The sequence below is a fragment of the Denticeps clupeoides genome, chromosome 3, assembly GCF_900700375.1.
Source record: "Denticeps clupeoides chromosome 3, fDenClu1.1, whole genome shotgun sequence".
In the NCBI taxonomy this organism is placed as follows: Eukaryota; Metazoa; Chordata; class Actinopteri; order Clupeiformes; family Denticipitidae; genus Denticeps; species Denticeps clupeoides.
The window spans coordinates 35,170,652-35,195,071 of record NC_041709.1 but is presented as its reverse complement, the minus strand read 5'-3'; the positions used below and the strand labels follow the sequence as shown (position 1 = coordinate 35,195,071).

Here is a 24,420-nt window from a genome sequence, read left to right as displayed (position 1 = left end):
TAAAATTAGATTCTGTCAAAGCAAAACTAATTTTTAATACATAAATCCACACGCACTTCCATTCCAAGCTGGTTTTATCTATGCTCGATATCTTCTCTGCTGAGGTAAAGGGTCACTTTCCTCTTTATGGATTAAGTCCTAGACTAAAGGAGAACTAGACATGGAGGACTGGACTTAATACATGAACAGGAAACAGACCAGAAAGACAGAATTCAAGGCAGGTAAATAGAAGAACTTGTATCCAAAATATCTTTTTGCAATAAAGCATTATTTGCATTTACCAAACTTGTTCATTTTATATGATTTTAAATATACTCTCTGCTGGTCTAAACCCGCCATCTGATGGTGATAGTTGGGGCAGTGGTGGCCTAGCGGGTAAGGAAGCAAAAGGTTGCAGGTTCGAATCCAGAACCACCAAAGAGGTCCTCTTGATGAAGGTACCATCCCCACACGCTTCTCCCCGGGCGCCTGTCATGGTGTCCACTGTCACCAAGGGTGATGGTTAAATACAGAGGACACGTTAACAAATCTTCACCAACAGGTGGGCTTCAGGGGTGGATTTTCTAAAAGATCTCCTGAAGGTGTCTCCTGTTGTCTAGAACATAGAGAGATGGGCACAGAAATATATTTTACATTTACAGCATTTATCAGATGCCCTTATCCAGAGCGACTTCCAATCAGTAGCTACAGGGACAGTCCCCCCCAGGAGACACTCAGGGTCACATGACTTGCTCATGCTAGAAAGCAAGATTTGAACCTGAAAAAGTCACAATCACAGCATCCGGAGCTCTGTTCGCTACTTCTCATTGATCTCCAGCCAGACGGCACGGAAACTCTCCTTGACCCTGAAGCCCAGCGATGTGAATAGCCAGTAGGAGGCGCTGTTCCCCTCCTCCACGAAACAGTAGACCGGATATCCCAGCTCCAGAAGCCTCTCAGCCATGCGGCTCACCAGTGTGTTGGCGTAGCCCTTTCTCCGGTGTTGGTCCAGACAGGAAGTCGTGTCGACATTTTTCCAGACAAAATAAAATGAATCCGAGTCTTGTGTGACGGAACTAAAAAAAACCCCAAACATTTCTGCCATTTTTTACATCCAATCACCAAGCAACTGCAATGCTTCACATGTTTGGAAGCCATGATGGTCGGTGGAGATAATGTGTAATGGGAGGGGGCGGGAAATTCTCTCGGTGGAAAAAGCATGAGAAACGAGAGGTAACCTTTCCCCTTATGACATCATAAGGGGACAATTTCCAGATCCGACCGTCGCTCTTGCCCTCTGAGCGGTGAAACAGAATGACCAAAACACTCATTTCTAGTCACTGCAGGACTATAGACAGGCTGGGGCGAACTCGTATTAATATTAAACCATCTCACAAAGTCACATTATCATAATAGGGGACCCTTAAACAGCAAGTCAACAGTCAGATCTTGAAGTTTTTGAACCACAAAAAAAATAAGTGTAAATATCTGAGGAACTTTGATTCTAAATTGAGGTATTAAACGACTCAGTCCAGTCTCCAAAATAGTAAGAAGGATGAACCACCAATTAAATCGTTCACATCCAAAGCTCCTCTAATGAGTAGGTGAGCACCACAGCTGGACCACGTCTAAACTTATGGAGGAGGCGCTATGAAATGAAAATACTCCTGAAACAGGATGATACTTTACCAGTTTTCGGTTGAGAAACCTTGTGTCCTGGATTCCTGATGATGGGACTTACCACCGACCTGGAAAACAAAGAAGGAAAGAGGCCTATCAATTTTTTTATCTCACATGCATGCTGATCGGATAGATGCGACAGTCCAGATCAGACATGATCTCAGAATTCTGGAGACGGTCACAGGAACATCTCGCAGAGTAAGGCTGTCCTCCTCAGGACTGTAGCAAGGAGTCACCACAGAGGATACGGATGCAACTGGAACTGCCCCAGCAGCTACTTTCTCCACATCCCTGGTAACATAAGACTTGATCATTTTATTTTATACCATCTATCGGACGTACGAACCACAATCAGTTTCACTCAGTTTAGACACCTTATCTACTCTCAGCCACATGTCATCAGCAGCTGCAGAACCACCAGATGTGGACATCACCTCAGGTGCATGCGCAGAAGAGTCAGGCGCCGATCTCGCACAGGAAGCACAGAGGTGTGACATGGTGTGAAGGGGGTTTTATTTATAAACATAAACAGTTGTTAAGGTCAAGTTCACTACCATTCACCAGAGTTCACGAAAATGCTGGAGATTTCAAAGGGGCAGAAGTCTCTGGCATTTATACGCCGTTAGGATTGCCACCGGTGTTGAGCCCAGCTGCAGTCAATCCTGACAAACATAAAAGTGTCAGATAACCCGACGGCATCTTGATACTTACAGGTTTGAGCTCGAATAACGACACATAACTTCAAAAGACTGAAGCCAAATTTGAGTCCACGTCTGTAACAGGCATGGGTACGTCTACGACTTCCAGAACTGGAAGAACCTTTTCCTCCAGCGACATCATTCCCCAAAAGAAAGGAAACCCCTTTTACCGGAAGCCGAGAACAAACCGCAACCCTGAAAACACCAGAGACCAACTCGCTTTTTAAGAGTGTGCAACGGGATTCTCGTGAACCCCATTTCAATTCCCCGCACCAGCACGTCAGAATTTTGATAGCCACATCATCTTCCACACGGCCAGTAAGCGCACCGTTCCACTTAAAATAAATGGCTCATAACCAGGATCAATTTCATCATTAATGCTGTCCAAAGTTAAAGTGTGCACCAGCCCAACTTTCTTTGGGAGTGATTTTGACTATGCTAGATTATTTTTCTGTAAACGAGGACATGCAGCAATTAAATGACCCGGTTCATGACAATAAAAACACCCACGAGGGTCTTTGGGGGGTGAAGATTTTCGGGAAATCCTCCAGCTTTGTTTCGGGCTGGAAGGTGGCGAGCGAATGCAGCGTGAGGGAGACGAAGAGAATGGGACGAAGACACTTGTGTGTCAGAACATACTGATCAGCACAAACAGCAGCTTGAGCCAAAGTGGTCACCTGTCGATCATGCAGATAGGTAGCGACAGCATCAGGAACCCAGTTTTTAAACTCCTCCAACAGCACTAACTCACTCAACTGTTCGCGGGATGTAACGTGCTCTGATGTACACCAGCGGTCTAACAGGTTCTCCTTCTCACGTGCAAATTCAACATACGTAATTCGTCATTTTTACTCAGTCGACGGAATTTTTGTCTGTATGCTTCAGGTACCAGTTCAGTTTTAACAGTACTGTAGTTCGAACTCTGCTCAACTGTGAGGGCAGAATAAACCTGAGCTTTACCAGACAACACACACTGTAACAGGAGACTCCAGACACCAGTTGGCCATTTTAATGTAATGGCAACCCTCTCAAAATGACTAAAATATCAAACCCATGATCCCCTGGATCAGAAGAAGTCGGGTCAACAGGATGGACGTGAGGAGGAGACACGGGTGGAACAGAGACGGGGGAAAACACCTACAACCGCCCGAACTACGGCGTCTTTTCTAGCGGACAATTCTAATTGTAATTTCTTTAAAATGAAATCCCGCTCTTCCCTTTCGCGCTGACTTTCATATTCCCGGTTCCGCTCTCTCTCGCATTCCTCACACTCTAATTCAATCTCCAATTTACGAATTTGCAACTACTTCTCGATTTCCTTCTCATCACGGCCGCACATCACGACTGTCACGTTCAGATCTCCACTTGGCTGCTTCATATTGCATCTGACGTTCCGGAAAAGAATATTCACGCATCTTTAATTCAATTTCAGAGACGCTACTGGCTGCAGATTGCGGGGACGCCGGACCCTCGGTTCATGCCACAATGACATTAATGCCCAGTAAACCTCGTTCTACGGCTTTAAACAGAGATTCCTTCAACTTTTTATCTTCGCTTGTTAATTCAATCGTGTAATTTTGTGCAATTTGCAACAAGTTCTCTTTGGTGCAACGCGACAAGTTCGTACGAAGGGCTCTGAATAAACTCGTCTGCCAATGACATGTTACCAAGAGACATGGGCGGAACGTTATGCAGCACCAAAAAGATAAGGCTGTGAAAGGAGTAAAACGTGCGCTTTTTCCACCACCTGTCAACGCAACAACGTATGGGAACCCTATACCTGCCTAACACGATCACACTAAATAAACCTTCTCTTCTTCAAAGAGTGTTACCAATTGTAGGAGTGACAGGAAAAGCCATGTGATTGGATGATGTGACCAAATGAGCGAGTGTATATTGAGAATAGAAGGGGGCCAAGGACAGCGCCTTGTGGAACCCCTGTGGTTTGGGCAGTCTACGTCTTGTCTTCTGGTCACAATCCTTCACTTCCCAACAACATTCTCTCCTCACACCACATCCTATCTTCACCAACAACATTCTTCTCTCACACCAACATTCTCCTCTTGTCCCAAAGCAGCCACCATTTTGAGTCCCCTTCCTTATTACAGCCCACCAATCATGGCAGGAAGTGGGAGGAGTCCAATCATGGGCTGATGAGGAGCCACCCTGCAACATTACAGAGACAGAAAGAGAGAGAGAGACACACACACACACACACAACAGAAAACACCCATAGTCTGCCTTGATTCTCCCAAAAAAACTAAAAGGCCTGTGACAAGGAGTCAGCAAAAACATTGTCCGTCCCACGTTTGTATTTGATTTCGATATTGAAACAGTGTAAAACCAAGGACCAGCGCATAATACGCCTATTTGTGTTTTTCATCCGAGATAAAAACACCAGGGGATTGTGGTCAGTAAAAACTAAAACAGGTTGTGTGGTGGACCCAATGTATACTTCGAAATGTTGCAATGCTTAAATCAGTGCTAGCGCCTCTTTTTCGATGGTGCTGTAGTTCACCTGATGTTTTAAGAACTTTTTTGAGAAGCAGCAGATGGTATGATCAACTCCATCCGCATCTTCCTGTAACAGCACAGCCCCAGCTCCAACAGCACTGGCATCCACCTCCAGTTTGAAAGGGCACTGGAAGTCAGGAGCAGCAAGAACAGGGGTACTGCAGAGAAGGGTTTTCACAGACATAAAAGCATTCTGGCATTCATCGTTCCAACTAAACTGTACTCTGCCTCGCAGCAGGTCAGTTAAAGGACACACTACCTCCGGTAGTATCCAGCCATTCCCAAAAATCGTCGCAGTTCCCTTTTCGACGTGGGAACTGGGAAGGTAAGAATGGCCTAAATCTTGGCCATCACAGGTTTTACCTGGCCTTGACCCACCTCTTTACCCAGGTAAGTCACAGTGGCTTTGCCGAACTCACACTTCGCCAAGTTCTAAGTCAGCGATGCATCCTGCAGCGTCTTGAGCACAGCAGTCAGAGTGTGGATATGCTCGGACCATGTGGACGAATAGACAATAATGTCATCTAAATAAGCGTCGTTAAATTCCACAAAGCACTTTAGACATTAGATGCTGAAAAGTCGCTGCCGCATTACGTAACCCAAAAGGCATAACCGTATTTTGTAAGAAATTATCTGGTGTGACGAAAGCAGAGATTTCAGAAGCTTGGGGAGTGAACGGAACTTGCCAGTAACCACGAAGCAAGTCTAATTTACTGACTATATGAGCCGAACCAACCCTATCAACACAATCTTCCATTCGGGGCAATGGAAATGAATCTAGTCTAGTTACTGCATTTACTTTTCTGTAATCAGTACAGAAACGAACTGTACCATCAGGTTTAGGTACTAGCAGACAGGGACTACTCCATGGACTACAGATTGGCACGGAGAACCCATGTTCCAACAAATAATCGACCTCAGACTGCATTACTGTACGCTTAGTGGGATTTAGTCTGTACGGGTGCTGTCTGATTGATGTTGGTGAACATGGCCCAATGTCATTGTAGTACGGAACATGTGAAACAATGTCTTATATGTCCGAATTAACCTCATAACCTGCTCCCGTTTGTTAAGAGGCAAATGTGACAGATGAGCAACTAAGTTTTGCAAGTAACCCATCCTCCTCGGGAGAATATACATCCAGCAGGGGCATAGAAGCCATAACATATTAGCTCCTTTTCTCAGTGGATCTACATTGCAACACAGGACATCACTGTCTCTGATAACGTATTTCTTGAGCATGTTCACATGACATACACGCATTTCACGTTTTCAGTCAGGTGTGCGAACAACGTAATCAGTGCCACTTAACTGGGACTCCACCGCATAAGGGCCTGAGAATTTTGCTTGGAGAGCAGACCCCATTTGTGGTAATAAAACCAGAACCCTATCACCCAGCTGAAAAGATCAAGAGACTGCTTTCTGATCATATCGGGCTTTCATAGACCCTTGTGCATGTTGTAAGGAAGCTCGAGCGGTAGCACAAGCATTATGAAGCCGTTCCCGAAAGGAACTGACATGATCCAACACATTAGTCTCTGTAAATGGTTCAGCTACCCAGGCTTCTTTAAGAAGCTTGAGTGGACCACGCACGGTGTGACTGAATACAAGGTCAGCAGGACTGAATCCAAAGGACTCCTGAACAGTTTAACGAATGGCAAACAAGAATAGTGGGAGACCCTCATCCCATTCTTTAGCCAAAGCTAAGCAATAAGTACGCCGCATGGACTTCAGAGTTTGGTGAAAACGTTCCAATGCTCCTTGCGACTGAGGATGGTAAGCACTAGATACCAGATGCTTTATTTGTAATTCCTCCAAAACGTGCTTAAAAAGGTGAGACAGGAAATTCGAACCTTGGTCCTTTTGGACCAATTTTGGATATCCAAAAGTAGAAAAGAACTTCACTAAGGCCCTCACTATATTCTTAGCCTTTAGTGAGTGTAACGGAACTGCTTCCGGGAAACGTGTGGCACTACACATTATCGTCAGCAAGTATTTAAAACCTGTTTTGGTACGAGGAAGTGGACCAACACAATCTAAAATTATCTTCGAAAATGGTTCGGTGAGGACAGGCACAGGACAGAGTGGCGCGGGTGGAATTGACTGGTTCGGTTTACCAGCCAATTGACAAACGTGACACGATCGACAATATTGAGCAACATCAGATTTCAACCCAGGCCAAAAGAAATGGCGTAAATGCGGTTATATGTTTTTGTTACTCCCAAGTGTCCAGACATCACGTTGTCGTGCCCTAAACACAGTACCTGAGACCGAAACTTAAGAGGAACCACCACTTGATATACTGAATTCCAACCTACATCATCAGCAGTTGGAGGATTCCACTTCCTCATCAAGATCCCTTGATCCCAGAAAAAGGCTACCGAATTTGCAGTTATGTTGGCCTTCTCAACAACAGCCGAACGACACTGCGTTAAAGTAGAGTCTTTTCGCTGCTCCTTGGATATAAGCGTTTTACTTACAGGCAGCGACATTGTCTCATCATCATGGACATTAACAGCGCGCGTCCGCGGCGCTCCCTCTACCACTCCGCCGTCTGATGGCGCTGCACGGGAGACCAGAGGGTCAGAAACAGCCATAAACGTATCACACAGCTCATCCGTACTCTGCCGGCGTGCCTGCGCTCGGGTGACTGCACAAGCAGGGAAAACTGACTCATAACCCGGCACCACTGAAGAGGGTGGAACCGCAGGGTTATCGATGACCTCCGGAAGGGGAAGAACTTTCCCTCCAGCCAAATCGTTCCCAAGAATAAAATAGATTCCCTGCATAGGCAGTTCGGGGCGCACTGCGACTTTGCACGAACCTGAAAATAAAGCCCAGTGCAGGTTTACAATGTGCAGTGGCACTTTAACGATGCCCAATTCAATATCCCGCACCAGTACATAAGAGCCACAGAACGTGTCATCAGAAAAGGGCCAGACATTCGCTAAAACAAAAGACTGCGCAGCACCGGTGTCTCGTAAAATGCGCACTGGCACTGCACTACTGTTTCCAGCAGCTGCGGAAACTGTACCAGCAAGCACAAAAGGTTCATAGACAGGATCAACAATAGTGGGGACACTCACAGCAGACTGAACAAACCCAACCCCTTTTGGTGAGGATTTAGGAGGTGAACCGTGCTTTAGCGATGAGGTGGCCGGTCTCGTGACAATAAAAACATGCGCGACCATCACTATAGGACACGGCGAAGACCGAAATACGCTCCGATCCCGTCGGAAACACACATCCTGATCTGGTTTTCGTGAGACTGAATAACACACAACTTTATGAATAAGCACGAATTCATCTGCGCAGACGGCTGCCTGCGGCAGCGTTGACACTTTCTGGTCATTCAGATGAGTGGCAACAGCTTCCGGGACGCAGTTTTTAAATTCCTCCAAAAGGATTAATTCTCGAAGCTTTTCCCCACGTACTGACTTTACTGGAAACACACCACTGGTTAAACAAAACTCCACATACGTAATTTGCTCACCTTTCCTAGACTTCCGGAACCTTTGACGGTACGCTTCCGGGACAAGTTTGTACGCATTCAGAATTGAAGTCTTTACCACATCATAGTCAGAGCTCTGTTGCTACTCGTTCAAAATGACATTTTTCCACCTCGTTCTCAGAAAATGGAGGCACTAGTCTAATATATCGGCTGACGTCGAAAGCAGGGGTTTACGATTCTGTTTGAGGAGGTGACAGGACAGACTTGGAAGCCAATTCAAGTTCAAGACGTTTTAATTCTAAGTCTCGTTCTTGACGTTCACGCTCAAACTGGCGTTCGCGATCACATTCTACCAATTCCTTGAGTTGTAGCTGATAGTCTAGTTCCTTCTCACGCAGGCCGCGAGCTTCTCGGTCAGCCCGAAGTTTTGCTGCTTCAAGCTGCATCTGCTTCTCTTGCAGTGACCTTTCCTTTAACCGCATTTCACTAGAAAAACTGTCGCCGGACTCTTCCAAGCCCTCAGCCGAGAGTAGACTAACGGATTTACCACACGGAACCCCCTTTTCCTCCAACGCGATTTTTAATGCTTTTATTAATAAATCCTTCAACTTTCTATCGGCGCTGGTAGAAGTCAGCTACACCCAATAGCTCCTTGGTTAACTCTGCTAGCATCTCATCGGAAGGGAACTGAACAAAACCCTCAAAAGCTGTAGCCATAGTGACCAGTAATTCTAACCCCTCACAGCAAAATATAAATTGAAATACTTTGTGAACCCACCAATACAATAAGAAAAACACTACACAGAACTAACTACAACAGCACACTGGGTTGTATACCAGAGTCAGTCTGCTCCTGTGGGATCCTAGGAACTCCAGCTCCTAATCTACCTAACCAGTCAGCTGAGATCTAACTAGTCTTCAGGGAAGTTACCAGTTTTAGGCACCTTTAAACGCAAGCTCGCAACATTTACAGTCTCTGACTGAGACAGAAATGCTTGACGCGTACCTCCCCCTGGATTTTTCCCCAAAAACAAGAAACCTTCCTTTGGAAGGACCTGCTCAAGGCAGAATCCAGCTGGACAGCTCTACCTAACCTGAGTTCACAAGAAAACCCACATAAACAGAAAAAAACTCAAACTCACCCAGATGAGAACAGCCGGCAAGGTCCACAGCCTACACGATATCTTACCTACGCGATAGGAGATCCCGGACGAGCCCCCAAAATTTGTTACGTCTCCGGTCTAGGGTCAGGGACATAACAAATGGGACATAGGAGCAGAAACTCCAAAATAACGCGACAACACGTAAGGCTAATAGTTTATTACAAACAAGGACATTGAAACAACAAAACACACACAAAACATGTCTGGGCAGTCGAAGTCTTGTCTTCTGGTTACAATCCTTCACTTCCCAACAACATTCTTCTGTCACACGAACATTCTCCTCTTGTCCCAAAGCAGCCGCCATTTTGAGTCCCCTTCCTTATTACAGCCCACCAATCATGGCAGGAAGTGGAAGGAGTCCAATCATGGGCTAATGAGGAGCCACCCTGCAACATTACAGAGACAGAAAGAGAGAGAGAAACACACACACACACCCACACACACACAACAGAAAACACCCATAGTCTGCCACGGGACGTCACAGACAAGCAGAGATCCCCATTAACACGCCTGACATGAAGCACCCAGGGACCTAAAAGTAAGATTTAGTGTTTAGTGACTTTATGTTGGTAAGTAAGATGTGTAGAGTTAGCGTAGCGCCGTCAGGTTAGTGTGACCAGGTCTCCTCTGTTCCCCGAACACGTCCGGCCGGGTTTTCACGCTTGTCTGGGTTTTTGAGGTGGAGATACAGACAGCTGTGAGGAAGATGAAGAATGGAAAGGCTGTTGTTCAGTACAGTCTTGGAAAGAGCGAGGATCCAGATGAGCTGCAGTAACTGCAGAGTGTTGAAGCTGATCAGTGGATTTCTTCACGTTGTTCTTGTAGAACAATTAAAGTTGACGTCACATTCAACACTAAAAATGAGGGGGACGTTCCGGACAAAACAGAGAAGTAAGAAACACACGTCAGTTCATCTGCACGCTAATAACCTGAGATTAAAAAGTGTTAACCACACAGTGCAGTTGGTGTGGAGAGCTGCACCTTCATCTACATTCACAATCAGAAGACGATTCACTTCACATCTGGTAAGAACATCTTCCCACTTAAAAAATAATCTATAGTTTAAAATATCAAAGTACTTGAAGTCAGGAAGTCTGATAATGGTTTTTGTTCTAAAGATAAGACGTATTAAATGAACAAATAATAAGAACATTTCCATCTTCTTCTTCTACTTCCGTCTTCTCCTGCTACTGTCCTGTAAACCTTCCATTTCTCTCTCATTGGTACCCGCCTGCCACTCTTCTCCACCCGTCCCACCCTCTCTTACACACGTCCCAAGTATCTAAACTCCTCCACCTTCACCAGCTCTACTCCCCGTAACCCGGCCATCCTGCTCTTCTCCCTCACATCCACACACATGTATTCTGTCCCAGTCCTACTGACCTTCATGACTCTCCTTTGTGGGATATTGGAAGAAATATTTAATAAAACAGTGAATATGAGTCTTGTAGAGCTGTGAGGAACAGGATTCTGTCTCTTTCTCACAGTGTGACGGATGCTGCAGTGACCATGATAAAAATCTCCTCTTTTACTTCTCTTCTCATTCTGATCTCCATCCAAGGTCAGTCTCTTATTTACTGACATTTACTTACGTGTCTGTTTATTTATTTGATCTTTATCTCCATGTTTGTTTCAGGTGGTGTTGGTCAGATGTGGGGTGTACAGTACAGCACTAGATCTATCTGTGCTTTAGAGGAAACATCAGCTGTGATGTCCTGCAGCTACACTTATCCCCCTGAACTTACAGTGATAGAAGTGTTTTGGACTGAATATGGACAGGTTCCATGGTATAGACGGAGAGAATATATTGATCTTTCTCAGCATCCAAACTACAAAGGCCGAGTTCATGCAGACTGTGGAGATAAAAAAAGTCGGAGCTCCCTCAACATAACAAGGCTGAATAAAAGTGATGAGCAGGAGTACATCTGCAGAATTATAACCAATGAAGAAGAAGAAAAATGGGCCGGACGACCAGGAATCATGTTGTCAGTAACAGGTAAAGTCTTTAATGAACTCATGCTGTACAAGAAAAGCATTTTTTATTTCTCTCGATTCATTCATAATTTACTGTCATGTAAATGTGCTGATGTATTTTTCTTCAGTCTCTTATTTATGACCAGCAGACCAACAGTGACACGGTTATTTCTTCACTGTTTAGATGTATGGAGGTGAAAGTCAAGTTAATAGTTGAATTTAGACATTTTTCACCAGGCTGCTTCCTGCAGGCATCTGACCATCTCCACCGCCAGATACTGATGTTCTTTTGGTGTCACCTTTTGCATTGTGGATGCTGTTCCACCCAAACCAAGACCCCCTCTGTAGGACCCGCCCCACAAAGTCCTGCTATCTGAGTTCTGCCTTAACTTCTGCTGCTACCATCGCTGGGTCCCATTTCTAAAGCTGGTGCACAGGATTCCTTGAGAGACGTATCTAGTCCTTTATAGGCTCATTTGTAGAGGCAGAGCAAGATCTCCATTCCCATACAGCTCCATGCTGCTTAGGTATCTTGTCTCTCCAGCCACTCAGAGTTGGAGGGTGAGACCTCATAAAAATGCAGAAAGTAAAAGTGGAAGCAGCACAGCTTTAACTGTCCAAAGTGAGCAGTGGACTAGTGTGCAAGGCTTGTGATGTTGGTTAATAATAATGTGAATAATGTGTTTGCTTCAGGTTCGTCCTCCTGGTCACCAGCCTCACCGTGATCACATGACAGGAATGTCCATCTTATTAACATCGAGTATTTCTGTTTTATTTTAATTCTTAGATCTGCAGGTGGAAATTGTTGGTGCAGCAACAGAAGGAAATGATGTAAGACTTGTGTGTAAAACCTCCTGCTATCTGAGTAGCAGCCCTACATACTCATGGAAGAAGAATGGAGAACCTTTAGAGAAGGAACCCACAAAGAACAATGAACTGCTGCTCCACCTAGTCAGCAGGGAGGATGGGGGCAGATACTCCTGTGCTGTTAAAGGCCATGAGGACCTGTCTTCTGCTGAAGTGGAGCTCAGTGTCAGATGTCAGTAGATCTTTCAACTTCACATGATGAAGATAGATCAGTGCGTGTGTTCCATATGTCAGCTACACCCAATAGCTCCTTGGTTAACTCTGCTAGCATCTCATCGGAAGGGAACTGAACAAAAACCCTCAAAAGCTGTAGCCATAGTGACCAGTAATTCTAACCCCTCACAGCAAAATATAAATTGAAATACTTTGTGAACCCACCAATACAATAAGAAAAACACTACACAGAACTAACTACAACAGCACACTGGGTTGTATACCAGAGTCCAGTCTGCTCCTGTGGGATCCTAGGAACTCCAGCTCCTAATCTACCTAACCAGTCAGCTGAGATCTAACTAGTCTTCAGGGAAGTTACCAGTTTTAGGCACCTTTTAAACGCAAGCTCGCAACATTTACAGTCTCTGACTGAGACAGAAATGCTTGACGCGTACCTCCCCCTGGATTTTTCCCCAAAAACAAGAAACCTTCCTTTGAAGGACCTGCTCAAGGCCAGAATCCAGCTGGACAGCTCTACCTAACCTGAGTTCACAAGAAAACCACATAAACAGAAAAAAAACTCCAAAGCTCACCCAGATGAGAACAGCCGGCAAGGTCCACAGCCTACACGATATCTTACCTACGCGATAGGAGATCCCGGACGAGCCCCCAAAATTTGTTACGTCTCCGGTCTAGGGTCAGGGACATAACAAATGGGACATAGGAGCAGAAAACTCCAAAATAAACGCGACAACACGTAAGGCTAATAGTTTATTACAAACAAGGACATTGAAACAAACAAAACACACACAAAACATGTCTGGGCAGTCGAAGTCTTGTCTTCTGGTTACAATCCTTCACTTCCCAACAACATTCTTCTGTCACACGAACATTCTCCTCTTGTCCCAAAGCAGCCGCCATTTTGAGTCCCCTTCCTTATTACAGCCCACCAATCATGGCAGGAAGTGGAAGGAGTCCAATCATGGGCTAATGAGGAGCCACCCTGCAACATTACAGAGACAGAAGAGAGAGAGAGAAACACACACACACACCCACACACACACAACAGAAAACACCCATAGTCTGCCACGGGACGTCACAGACAAGCAGAGATCCCCATTAACACGCCTGACATGAAGCACCCAGGGACCTAAAAGTAAGATTTAGTGTTTAGTGACTTATGTTGGTAAGTAAGATGTGTAGAGTTAGCGTAGCGCCGTCAGGTTAGTGTGACCAGGTCTCCTCTGTTCCCCGAACACGTCCGGCCGGGTTTTTCACGCTTGTCTGGGTTTTTGAGGTGGAGATACAGACAGCTGTGAGGAAGATGAAGAATGGAAAGGCTGTTGTTCAGTACAGTCTTGGAAAGAGCGAGGATCCAGATGAGCTGCAGTAACTGCAGAGTGTTGAAGCTGATCAGTGGATTTCTTCACGTTGTTCTTGTAGAACAATTAAAGTTGACGTCACATTCAACACTAAAAATGAGGGGGACGTTCCGGACAAAACAGAGAAGTAAGAAAACACCGTCAGTTCATCTGCACGCTAATAACCTGAGATTAAAAAGTGTTAACCACACAGTGCAGTTGGTTGTGGAGAGCTGCACCTTCATCTACATTCACAATCAGAAGACGATTCACTTCACATCTGGTAAGAAACATCTTCCCACTTAAAAATAATCTATAGTTTAAAATATCAAAGTACTTGAAGTCAGGAAGTCTGATAATGGTTTTTGTTCTAAAGATAAGACGTATTAAATGAACAAATAATAAGAACATTTCCATCTTCTTCTTCTACTTCCGTCTTCTCCTGCTACTGTCCTGTAGTAAACCTTCCATTTCTCTCTCATTGGTACCCGCCTGCCACTCTTCTCCACCCGTCCCACCCTCTCTTACACACGTCCCAAGTATCTAAACTCCTCCACCTTCACCAGCTCTACTCCCCGTAACCCGGCCATCCTGCTCTTCTCCCTCACATCCACACACATGTATTCTGTCCCAGTCCTACTGACCTTCATGACTCTCCTTTGTGGGATATTGGAAGAAATATTTAATAAAACAGTGAATATGAGTCTTGTAGAGCTGTGAGGAACAGGATTCTGTCTCTTTCTCACAGTGTGACGGATGCTGCAGTGACCATGATAAAAATCTCCTCTTTTACTTCTCTTCTCATTCTGATCTCCATCCAAGGTCAGTCTCTTATTTACTGACATTTACTTACGTGTCTGTTTATTTATTTGATCTTTATCTCCATGTTTGTTTCAGGTGGTGTTGGTCAGATGTGGGGTGTACAGTACAGCACTAGATCTATCTGTGCTTTAGAGGAAACATCAGCTGTGATGTCCTGCAGCTACACTTATCCCCCTGAACTTACAGTGATAGAAGTGTTTTGGACTGAATATGGACAGGTTCCATGGTATAGACGGAGAGAATATATTGATCTTTCTCAGCATCCAAACTACAAAGGCCGAGTTCATGCAGACTGTGGAGATAAAAAAAGTCGGAGCTCCCTCAACATAACAAGGCTGAATAAAAGTGATGAGCAGGAGTACATCTGCAGAATTATAACCAATGAAGAAGAAGAAAAATGGGCCGGACGACCAGGAATCATGTTGTCAGTAACAGGTAAAGTCTTTAATGAACTCATGCTGTACAAGAAAGCATTTTTTATTTCTCTCGATTCATTCATAATTTACTGTCATGTAAATGTGCTGATGTATTTTTCTTCAGTCTCTTATTTATGACCAGCAGACCAACAGTGACACGGTTATTTCTTCACTGTTTAGATGTATGGAGGTGAAAGTCAAGTTAATAGTTGAATTTAGACATTTTTCACCAGGCTGCTTCCTGCAGGCATCTGACCATCTCCACCGCCAGATACTGATGTTCTTTTGGTGTCACCTTTTGCATTGTGGATGCTGTTCCACCCAAACCAAGACCCCCCTCTGTAGGACCCGCCCCACAAAGTCCTGCTATCTGAGTTCTGCCTTAACTTCTGCTGCTACCATCGCTGGGTCCCATTTCTAAAGCTGGTGCACAGGATTCCTTGAGAGACGTATCTAGTCCTTTATAGGCTCATTTGTAGAGGCAGAGCAAGATCTCCATTCCCATACAGCTCCATGCTGCTTAGGTATCTTGTCTCTCCAGCCACTCAGAGTTGGAGGGTGAGACCTCATAAAAATGCAGAAAGTAAAAGTGGAAGCAGCACAGCTTTAACTGTCCAAAGTGAGCAGTGGACTAGTGTGCAAGGCTTGTGATGTTGGTTAATAATAATGTGAATAATGTGTTTGCTTCAGGTTCGTCCTCCTGGTCACCAGCCTCACCGTGATCACATGACAGGAATGTCCATCTTATTTAACATCGAGTATTTCTGTTTTATTTTAATTCTTAGATCTGCAGGTGGAAATTGTTGGTGCAGCAACAGAAGGAAATGATGTAAGACTTGTGTGTAAAACCTCCTGCTATCTGAGTAGCAGCCCTACATACTCATGGAAGAAGAATGGAGAACCTTTAGAGAAGGAACCCACAAAGAACAATGAACTGCTGCTCCACCCAGTCAGCAGGGAGGATGGGGGCAGATACTCCTGTGCTGTTAAAGGCCATGAGGACCTGTCTTCTGCTGAAGTGGAGCTCAGTGTCAGATGTCAGTAGATCTTTCAACTTCACATGATGAAGATAGATCAGTGCGTGTGTTCCATATGTCAGCTACACCCAATAGCTCCTTGGTTAACTCTGCTAGCATCTCATCGGAAGGGAACTGAACAAAACCCTCAAAAGCTGTAGCCATAGTGACCAGTAATTCTAACCCCTCACAGCAAAATATAAATTGAAATACTTTGTGAACCCACCAATACAATAAGAAAAACACTACACAGAACTAACTACAACAGCACACTGGGTTGTATACCAGAGTCAGTCTGCTCCTGTGGGATCCTAGGAACTCCAGCTCCTAATCTACCTAACCAGTCAGCTGAGATCTAACTAGTCTTCAGGGAAGTTACCAGTTTTAGGCACCTTTAAACGCAAGCTCGCAACATTTACAGTCTCTGACTGAGACAGAAATGCTTGACGCGTACCTCCCCCTGGATTTTTCCCCAAAAACAAGAAACCTTCCTTTGGAAGGACCTGCTCAAGGCAGAATCCAGCTGGACAGCTCTACCTAACCTGAGTTCACAAGAAAACCCACATAAACAGAAAAAAACTCAAACTCACCCAGATGAGAACAGCCGGCAAGGTCCACAGCCTACACGATATCTTACCTACGCGATAGGAGATCCCGGACGAGCCCCCAAAATTTGTTACGTCTCCGGTCTAGGGTCAGGGACATAACAAATGGGACATAGGAGCAGAAACTCCAAAATAACGCGACAACACGTAAGGCTAATAGTTTATTACAAACAAGGACATTGAAACAACAAAACACACACAAAACATGTCTGGGCAGTCGAAGTCTTGTCTTCTGGTTACAATCCTTCACTTCCCAACAACATTCTTCTGTCACACGAACATTCTCCTCTTGTCCCAAAGCAGCCGCCATTTTGAGTCCCCTTCCTTATTACAGCCCACCAATCATGGCAGGAAGTGGAAGGAGTCCAATCATGGGCTAATGAGGAGCCACCCTGCAACATTACAGAGACAGAAAGAGAGAGAGAAACACACACACACACCCACACACACACAACAGAAAACACCCATAGTCTGCCACGGGACGTCACAGACAAGCAGAGATCCCCATTAACACGCCTGACATGAAGCACCCAGGGACCTAAAAGTAAGATTTAGTGTTTAGTGACTTTATGTTGGTAAGTAAGATGTGTAGAGTTAGCGTAGCGCCGTCAGGTTAGTGTGACCAGGTCTCCTCTGTTCCCCGAACACGTCCGGCCGGGTTTTCACGCTTGTCTGGGTTTTTGAGGTGGAGATACAGACAGCTGTGAGGAAGATGAAGAATGGAAAGGCTGTTGTTCAGTACAGTCTTGGAAAGAGCGAGGATCCAGATGAGCTGCAGTAACTGCAGAGTGTTGAAGCTGATCAGTGGATTTCTTCACGTTGTTCTTGTAGAACAATTAAAGTTGACGTCACATTCAACACTAAAAATGAGGGGGACGTTCCGGACAAAACAGAGAAGTAAGAAACACACGTCAGTTCATCTGCACGCTAATAACCTGAGATTAAAAAGTGTTAACCACACAGTGCAGTTGGTGTGGAGAGCTGCACCTTCATCTACATTCACAATCAGAAGACGATTCACTTCACATCTGGTAAGAACATCTTCCCACTTAAAAAATAATCTATAGTTTAAATATCAAAGTACTTGAAGTCAGGAAGTCTGATAATGGTTTTTGTTCTAAAGATAAGACGTATTAAATGAACAAATAATAAGAACATTTCCATCTTCTTCTTCTACTTCCGTCTTCTCCTGCTACTGTCCTGTAAACCTTCCATTTCTCTCTCATTGGTACCCGCCTGCCACTCTTCTCCACCCGTCCCACCCTCTCTTACACACGTCCCAAGTATCTAAACTCCTCCACCTTCACCAGCTCTACTCCCCGTAACCCGGCCATCCTGCTCTTCTCCCTCACATCCACACACATGTATTCTGTCCCAGTCCTACTGACCTTCATGACTCTCCTTTGTGGGATATTGGAAGAAATATTTAATAAAACAGTGAATATGAGTCTTGTAGAGCTGTGAGGAACAGGATTCTGTCTCTTTCTCACAGTGTGACGGATGCTGCAGTGACCATGATAAAAATCTCCTCTTTTACTTCTCTTCTCATTCTGATCTCCATCCAAGGTCAGTCTCTTATTTACTGACATTTACTTACGTGTCTGTTTATTTATTTGATCTTTATCTCCATGTTTGTTTCAGGTGGTGTTGGTCAGATGTGGGGTGTACAGTACAGCACTAGATCTATCTGTGCTTTAGAGGAAACATCAGCTGTGATGTCCTGCAGCTACACTTATCCCCCTGAACTTACAGTGATAGAAGTGTTTTGGACTGAATATGGACAGGTTCCATGGTATAGACGGAGAGAATATATTGATCTTTCTCAGCATCCAAACTACAAAGGCCGAGTTCATGCAGACTGTGGAGATAAAAAAAGTCGGAGCTCCCTCAACATAACAAGGCTGAATAAAAGTGATGAGCAGGAGTACATCTGCAGAATTATAACCAATGAAGAAGAAGAAAAATGGGCCGGACGACCAGGAATCATGTTGTCAGTAACAGGTAAAGTCTTTAATGAACTCATGCTGTACAAGAAAAGCATTTTTTATTTCTCTCGATTCATTCATAATTTACTGTCATGTAAATGTGCTGATGTATTTTTCTTCAGTCTCTTATTTATGACCAGCAGACCAACAGTGACACGGTTATTTCTTCACTGTTTAGATGTATGGAGGTGAAAGTCAAGTTAATAGTTGAATTTAGACATTTTTCACCAGGCTGCTTCCTGCAGGCATCTGACCATCTCCACCGCCAGATACTGATGTTCTTTTGGTGTCACCTTTTGCATTGTGGATGCTGTTCCACCCAAACCAAGACCCCCTCTGTAGGACCCGCCCCACAAAGTCCTGCTATCTGAGTTCTGCCTTAACTTCTGCTGCTACCATCGCTGGGTCCCATTTCTAAAGCTGGTGCACAGGATTCCTTGAGAGACGTATCTAGTCCTTTATAGGCTCATTTGTAGAGGCAGAGCAAGATCTCCATTCCCATACAGCTCCATGCTGCTTAGGTATCTTGTCTCTCCAGCCACTCAGAGTTGGAGGGTGAGACCTCATAAAAATGCAGAAAGTAAAAGTGGAAGCAGCACAGCTTTAACTGTCCAAAGTGAGCAGTGGACTAGTGTGCAAGGCTTGTGATGTTGGTTAATAATAATGTGAATAATGTGTTTGCTTCAGGTTCGTCCTCCTGGTCACCAGCCTCACCGTGATCACATGACAGGAATGTCCATCTTATTTAACATCGAGTATTTCTGTTTTATTTTAATTCTTAGATCTGCAGGTGGAAATTGTTGGTGCAGCAACAGAAGGAAATGATGTAAGACTTGTGTGTAAAACCTCCTGCTATCTGAGTAGCAGCCCTACATACTCATGGAAGAAGAATGGAGAACCTTTAGAGAAGGAACCCACAAAGAACAATGAACTGCTGCTCCACCCAGTCAGCAGGGAGGATGGGGGCAGATACTCCTGTGCTGTTAAAGGCCATGAGGACCTGTCTTCTGCTGAAGTGGAGCTCAGTGTCAGATGTCAGTAGATCTTTCAACTTCACATGATGAAGATAGATCAGTGCGTGTGTTCCATATGTGCAGAAAACATTGAAACAGATTTTATTTCAGATTCTCCCAAGAACACCACAGTACTCGGTGCTGCACCTGCTGAGATACCTGAAGGAGGTTCAGTGACTCTGAGCTGCAGCAGTGATGCCAACCCTCCAGTGAAGAACTACACCTGGTTTAAGGAGAACATAGCTTCTCCAGTAGCAGCAGGACAGAACTACACCATCACTATCTTCACCTCTGCTCAGGTTGGACTGTATTCCTGCCAGGCGAGGAATGAAGTAGGACTTCAGAACTCTACTGCTGTTCCACTAACGGTTCATGGTTCTGGTACAGATCTCTTTCTATCTGGTTCTGATCAGTGCTCAGTGTCTATAAATCTGGTATTAAAAAGCAGAATTGTTTCTCCACAGCGACTCCCCCTGTGTTTCTATATGCAGTAAGAGTAGCTGTGGCTTCATCTTGTATCATCTCTGGTTTCTTCATATGGTGAGAAGAACCTGCACTGAACATGCAGCTCCAACTACATGAAGGACGTGTGCTGATCTGTTCAGGACTTTTCACTCCTGCCTCTATTTTAAATGCAGGTGCTGTAAGAGAGACAGAAAGACGAGGAGAGAAGCTGCTGAGGTACGACGGTACAGAACTTCATCATTACAGACCAAGATGGAGACAGAGAGTTTTAATCTAGAGATCATCTAGAGTCATTCAGAAGTACAGAATTGCTGAATCATTTTACGTGCTCCTTGTTTTTTAGAAAACTGATGATAATGAGAACGTCCAGTATGAAGAAGACAAAAGCGACCAGATGAGCTCAGTCTACCAGAGTCTAAACCTCAACACCACCGGACATGATGATGTTTATCAGAGTTTACATCCTCAAACCAACAAGACAGCAGCATAGACTCCTCAACAACTTTATTACTAAATACTCTTAAAAATAGATTCTGTCAAAGCAAAACTAATTTTTAATACATAAATCCACACGCACTTCCATTCCAAGCTGGTTTTATCTATGCTCGATGTCTTCTCTGCTGAGGTAAAGGTTCACTTTCCTCTTTATGGATTAAGTCCTAGACTAAAGGAGAACTAGACATGGAGGACTGGACTTAATACATGAACAGGAAACAGACCAGAAAGACAGAATTCAAGGCAGGTAAATAGAAGAACTTGTATCCAAAATATCTTTTTGCAATAAAGCATTATTTGCATTTAACTTGTTCATTTTATATGATTTAAAATATACACTCTGCTGGTCTAAACCCTCCATCTGATGGTGACAGTTGGGGCAGTGGTGGCCTAGTGGGTAAGGAAGCAAAAGGTTGCAGGTTTGAATCCAGAACCACCAAGGAGGTCCTCTTGATGAAGGTACCATCCCCACACGCTTCTCCTCGGGCGCCTGTCATGGTGTCCACTGTCACCAAGGGTGATGGTTAAAGACAGACGACACGTTAACAAATCTTCACTTTCACCAACAGGTGGGCTTCAGGAGTGGATTTTCTAAAAGATCTCCTGAAGGTGTCTCCTGTTGTCTAGAACATATAGAGATGGGTACAGAAATATATTTTACATTATATACAATTTATTTTACAGCATTTATCAGACGCCCTTATCCAGGAACAGTCTCCCCCAAGAAACACTCAGGGTCACATGACTTGCTCATGCTCGAAAGCAAGATTTGAACCTGAAAATAGTATTAATCACAGCATCCGGAGCTCTGTTCGCTACTTCTCATTGATCTCCAGCCAGACGGCGTGGAAACTCTCCTTGACCGTGAAGCCAAGCGATGTGAAGAGCCCGTAGGAGGCGCTGTTCCCCTCCTCCACGAAACAGTAGACCAGATCCTCTCCGCCATGCGGCTCACCAGCGTCTTGGCGTAGCCCTTTCTCCGGTGTTGAGGCAGGGTGTAGAGAAGCCCCAGGGCCAAGTGGTGGTAGAGCAGCACCCAGGAAAGCGGGCCACCTCCCCCCTCGTCCATCACGCACAGGCTAGGGTGGTTGGAGATGTAGCCGAGTACGGAGTTATAGCTGTTGTGGTCGCCTCCGTACTTCCATGTGTTGTTAACTAGAGCTGCATGCTCCACTTGGAGAGGACGGATCCGATCTTCTGGAACACTGAAAAGAGGAAGAAGCTCTTGTCAAATTTTTCCCAGGTGGACATATTTAAGGTCCTGTGACATGAATTTATTTTTATTGCTTCTATATACGTCTTGTTGGTCCACTAATACTGTATCTGAAGTCTCTTGGTGCAGAATTACAGCCACTTTGATCCAGTCCCAAGATGAGATCACCGAGCAACTGCAATGCATCACACGTTTGGAAGCCATGACGGTCGGTGGAGATCATGTGTGGTGATCACAACTGTAAATTTAACGTGGGGTTCTTTATTTGCTAGCTGTTCAGAACAGAGAAGCAGCTGGGTTTTTGTTTTCTTGCACTAACAGAAAATAAATAAATGAACATGGACCCCAAAAATTGTATTATATTTTACAAAAATAAAATATAATACAATCTTGTATGGCTCACTAATTCCAACAAAACAACGGTGAACAAAATACGGCAGTGGCCTCTGACAGAAAATTAGATCCATTCCAATGAAACAAAACAGAAACAGACATGATGGCATAACCTCTGGAACTTACATCTCAGGTTCCTTAGAAACTCCCCTTATAACTTCGCTCAAAAATGGCTTATGCCACACAGCACGGCAGTAAAGAAAACTCATGTTGTTAAATGTCTGAAAATGGATGTTAACAGGAAATCTGCGCTTTTTGCCCGCAATCAACACATCCATTTTATGCATTTTAATTCTGCTCGCGGTTGCACTTTATGGAAGCATTTAGTTATTGGATTGACGACAAACTGTGTCTGAACCATCACGTTGCTGCGATCTCTAGATCCTGCAGGTTCACTCTCTACAACATTCGCAAGATTCGGCCTTTTCTTTCACAACAGGCTACGCGGCATCAGGCTACGAGGCTCTTCGCCTCTGCAGTCACCATAAAACCCCTCCAGATGGTCCAAAATATGGCAGCCCGTCTCATCTTCAATCAGACAAAATACACCCATGTCCCGCCTCTTCTCACCTCTCTCCACTGGCTCCCAGTAGCTGCTCGCATCGAGTTCAAATCCTTGATGCTGCCTACAGGGCTGTAAATGGAACTGCACCCTCCTATATCAATACAATACTACCTAGCTACACTCCTGCACAGAAGCTGCAATACTACCTCCTACATCAACACAATACTACCTAGCTACACTCCTGCACAGAAGCTACAATACTACCTCCTACATCAACACACTACTACCTAGCTACACCCCTGCACAGAAGCTACAATACTACCTCCTACATCAACACAATACTACCTAGCTACACTCCTGCACGCCCTCTCAGATCAGCAAATGAAATGAGACTGAAAATTCCCTCTTCATAGGATCTCCGACTCCAATCATCTCTGTTCTCCGTTGTTGTCCCTGGCTGGTGGAACAACCTGCCCTCCTCCACACGACTAGCCGAGACTATCACCACTTTTAAGAAGCAGGTGAAAACCCGCTTATTCCAAAAGTATTTCAGACAAATCTAACACTTTCACATGCACATGCAGACACACTGCACAAAATAATACGATATATATACAAGTTGGGCCTTATCAGGGCTCTTCATTTTTGTAAACTGAAATCTATAGAAACTCACATATTGTGCTCTGGTGACACAAGATCGTTTTTCACTTCTCAACAATACCGAGTTTGCCACGTCTTGACATGTGTCCCTTTGCCGCTTGCACGCCCGCATGCACTGCCCCGGAAAGACTTGCGGAAGCCGGAAGATACAAACTGAGTCCTCACTTCACAGTGACCCAGTGATCTTCCGCCACCCATGGGCCAAATGCGTGCATCATTTAAATAGGGAGAAATTTCCCACCCGGTTACTTTCTCCCCTGCAACCAGTCAATGCCCTCGGTGACTGCTCCACCATTTTGTGCAGGACACATCGCCCCTTGTAACGCTTTCTCAAACAGAGCAGTACCCACCTGTGTCCACACTGGTCCAAACCATCTCAGTACTTACTGCAACTGCATTTCACATTGACCTAGCCAACCGGTAAGGGTTAGTATGTAGTCCAGCAGTACCCTGCTGACTTCTCCTAACTGCAGGAATAGGGTGACTTCGCTCTGAGCTCTGTGACTGGCCATCGTTATGTGTGTCCCCATGTGGATCAGCTCTCATCTCAACCAAGTCCCCCCCATCCTCCATCACAGCTGTAAAAGTTTCTTCCACAGACCGGCTGGGTTCATGCATACAGTCCTGCTCTACAATAACTAGATAACCAGACTCTGCATTGGACCCCAGTTGCTATTCATTTTGTGACTGTTGGTCTTGCAGCTGGAATCTTCCTTTTCCAAGCTCTAGGCTTCGAAACAGGCACATCACATGGATGTAGCTCCGACCTGGGAACCTGTCTCAATGGTCCACCTTCCACAGGTTCAACTGAAAAAGTTGTACCACATACGCCCACCACCCAATATACTGTAGTCCCCATGCATTCTGAATTTTGTTTCTGCCCACAGGACGGTGACGTAGGTAGACATGCTGTCCTACTTCCACAGGTGGACAAAAAAACCCTCTCATTTTGTAAAAGGATTCTTTCAGCTGCTTTACGCTCTGAATACTCC

At 44.8% G+C, this 24,420-nt stretch overlaps 1 protein-coding gene across 1 annotated transcript; it reads right to left on the bottom strand.

The window, feature by feature from the left end:
• Positions 1-796: 796 nt before the first annotated feature.
• LOC114785480 (glycine N-acyltransferase-like protein 3) lies at positions 797-23,739 on the bottom strand. The gene is made up of 3 exons (XM_028971758.1): positions 23,678-23,739; positions 21,587-21,862; positions 797-932 (listed from the first exon to the last, which is right to left on the bottom strand). The coding sequence occupies exons 1-3, from the start codon at positions 23,737-23,739 to the stop codon at positions 797-799; spliced, it is 474 nt and encodes a 157-aa protein (XP_028827591.1).
• Between the last annotated feature and the right edge of the window lie 681 nt (positions 23,740-24,420).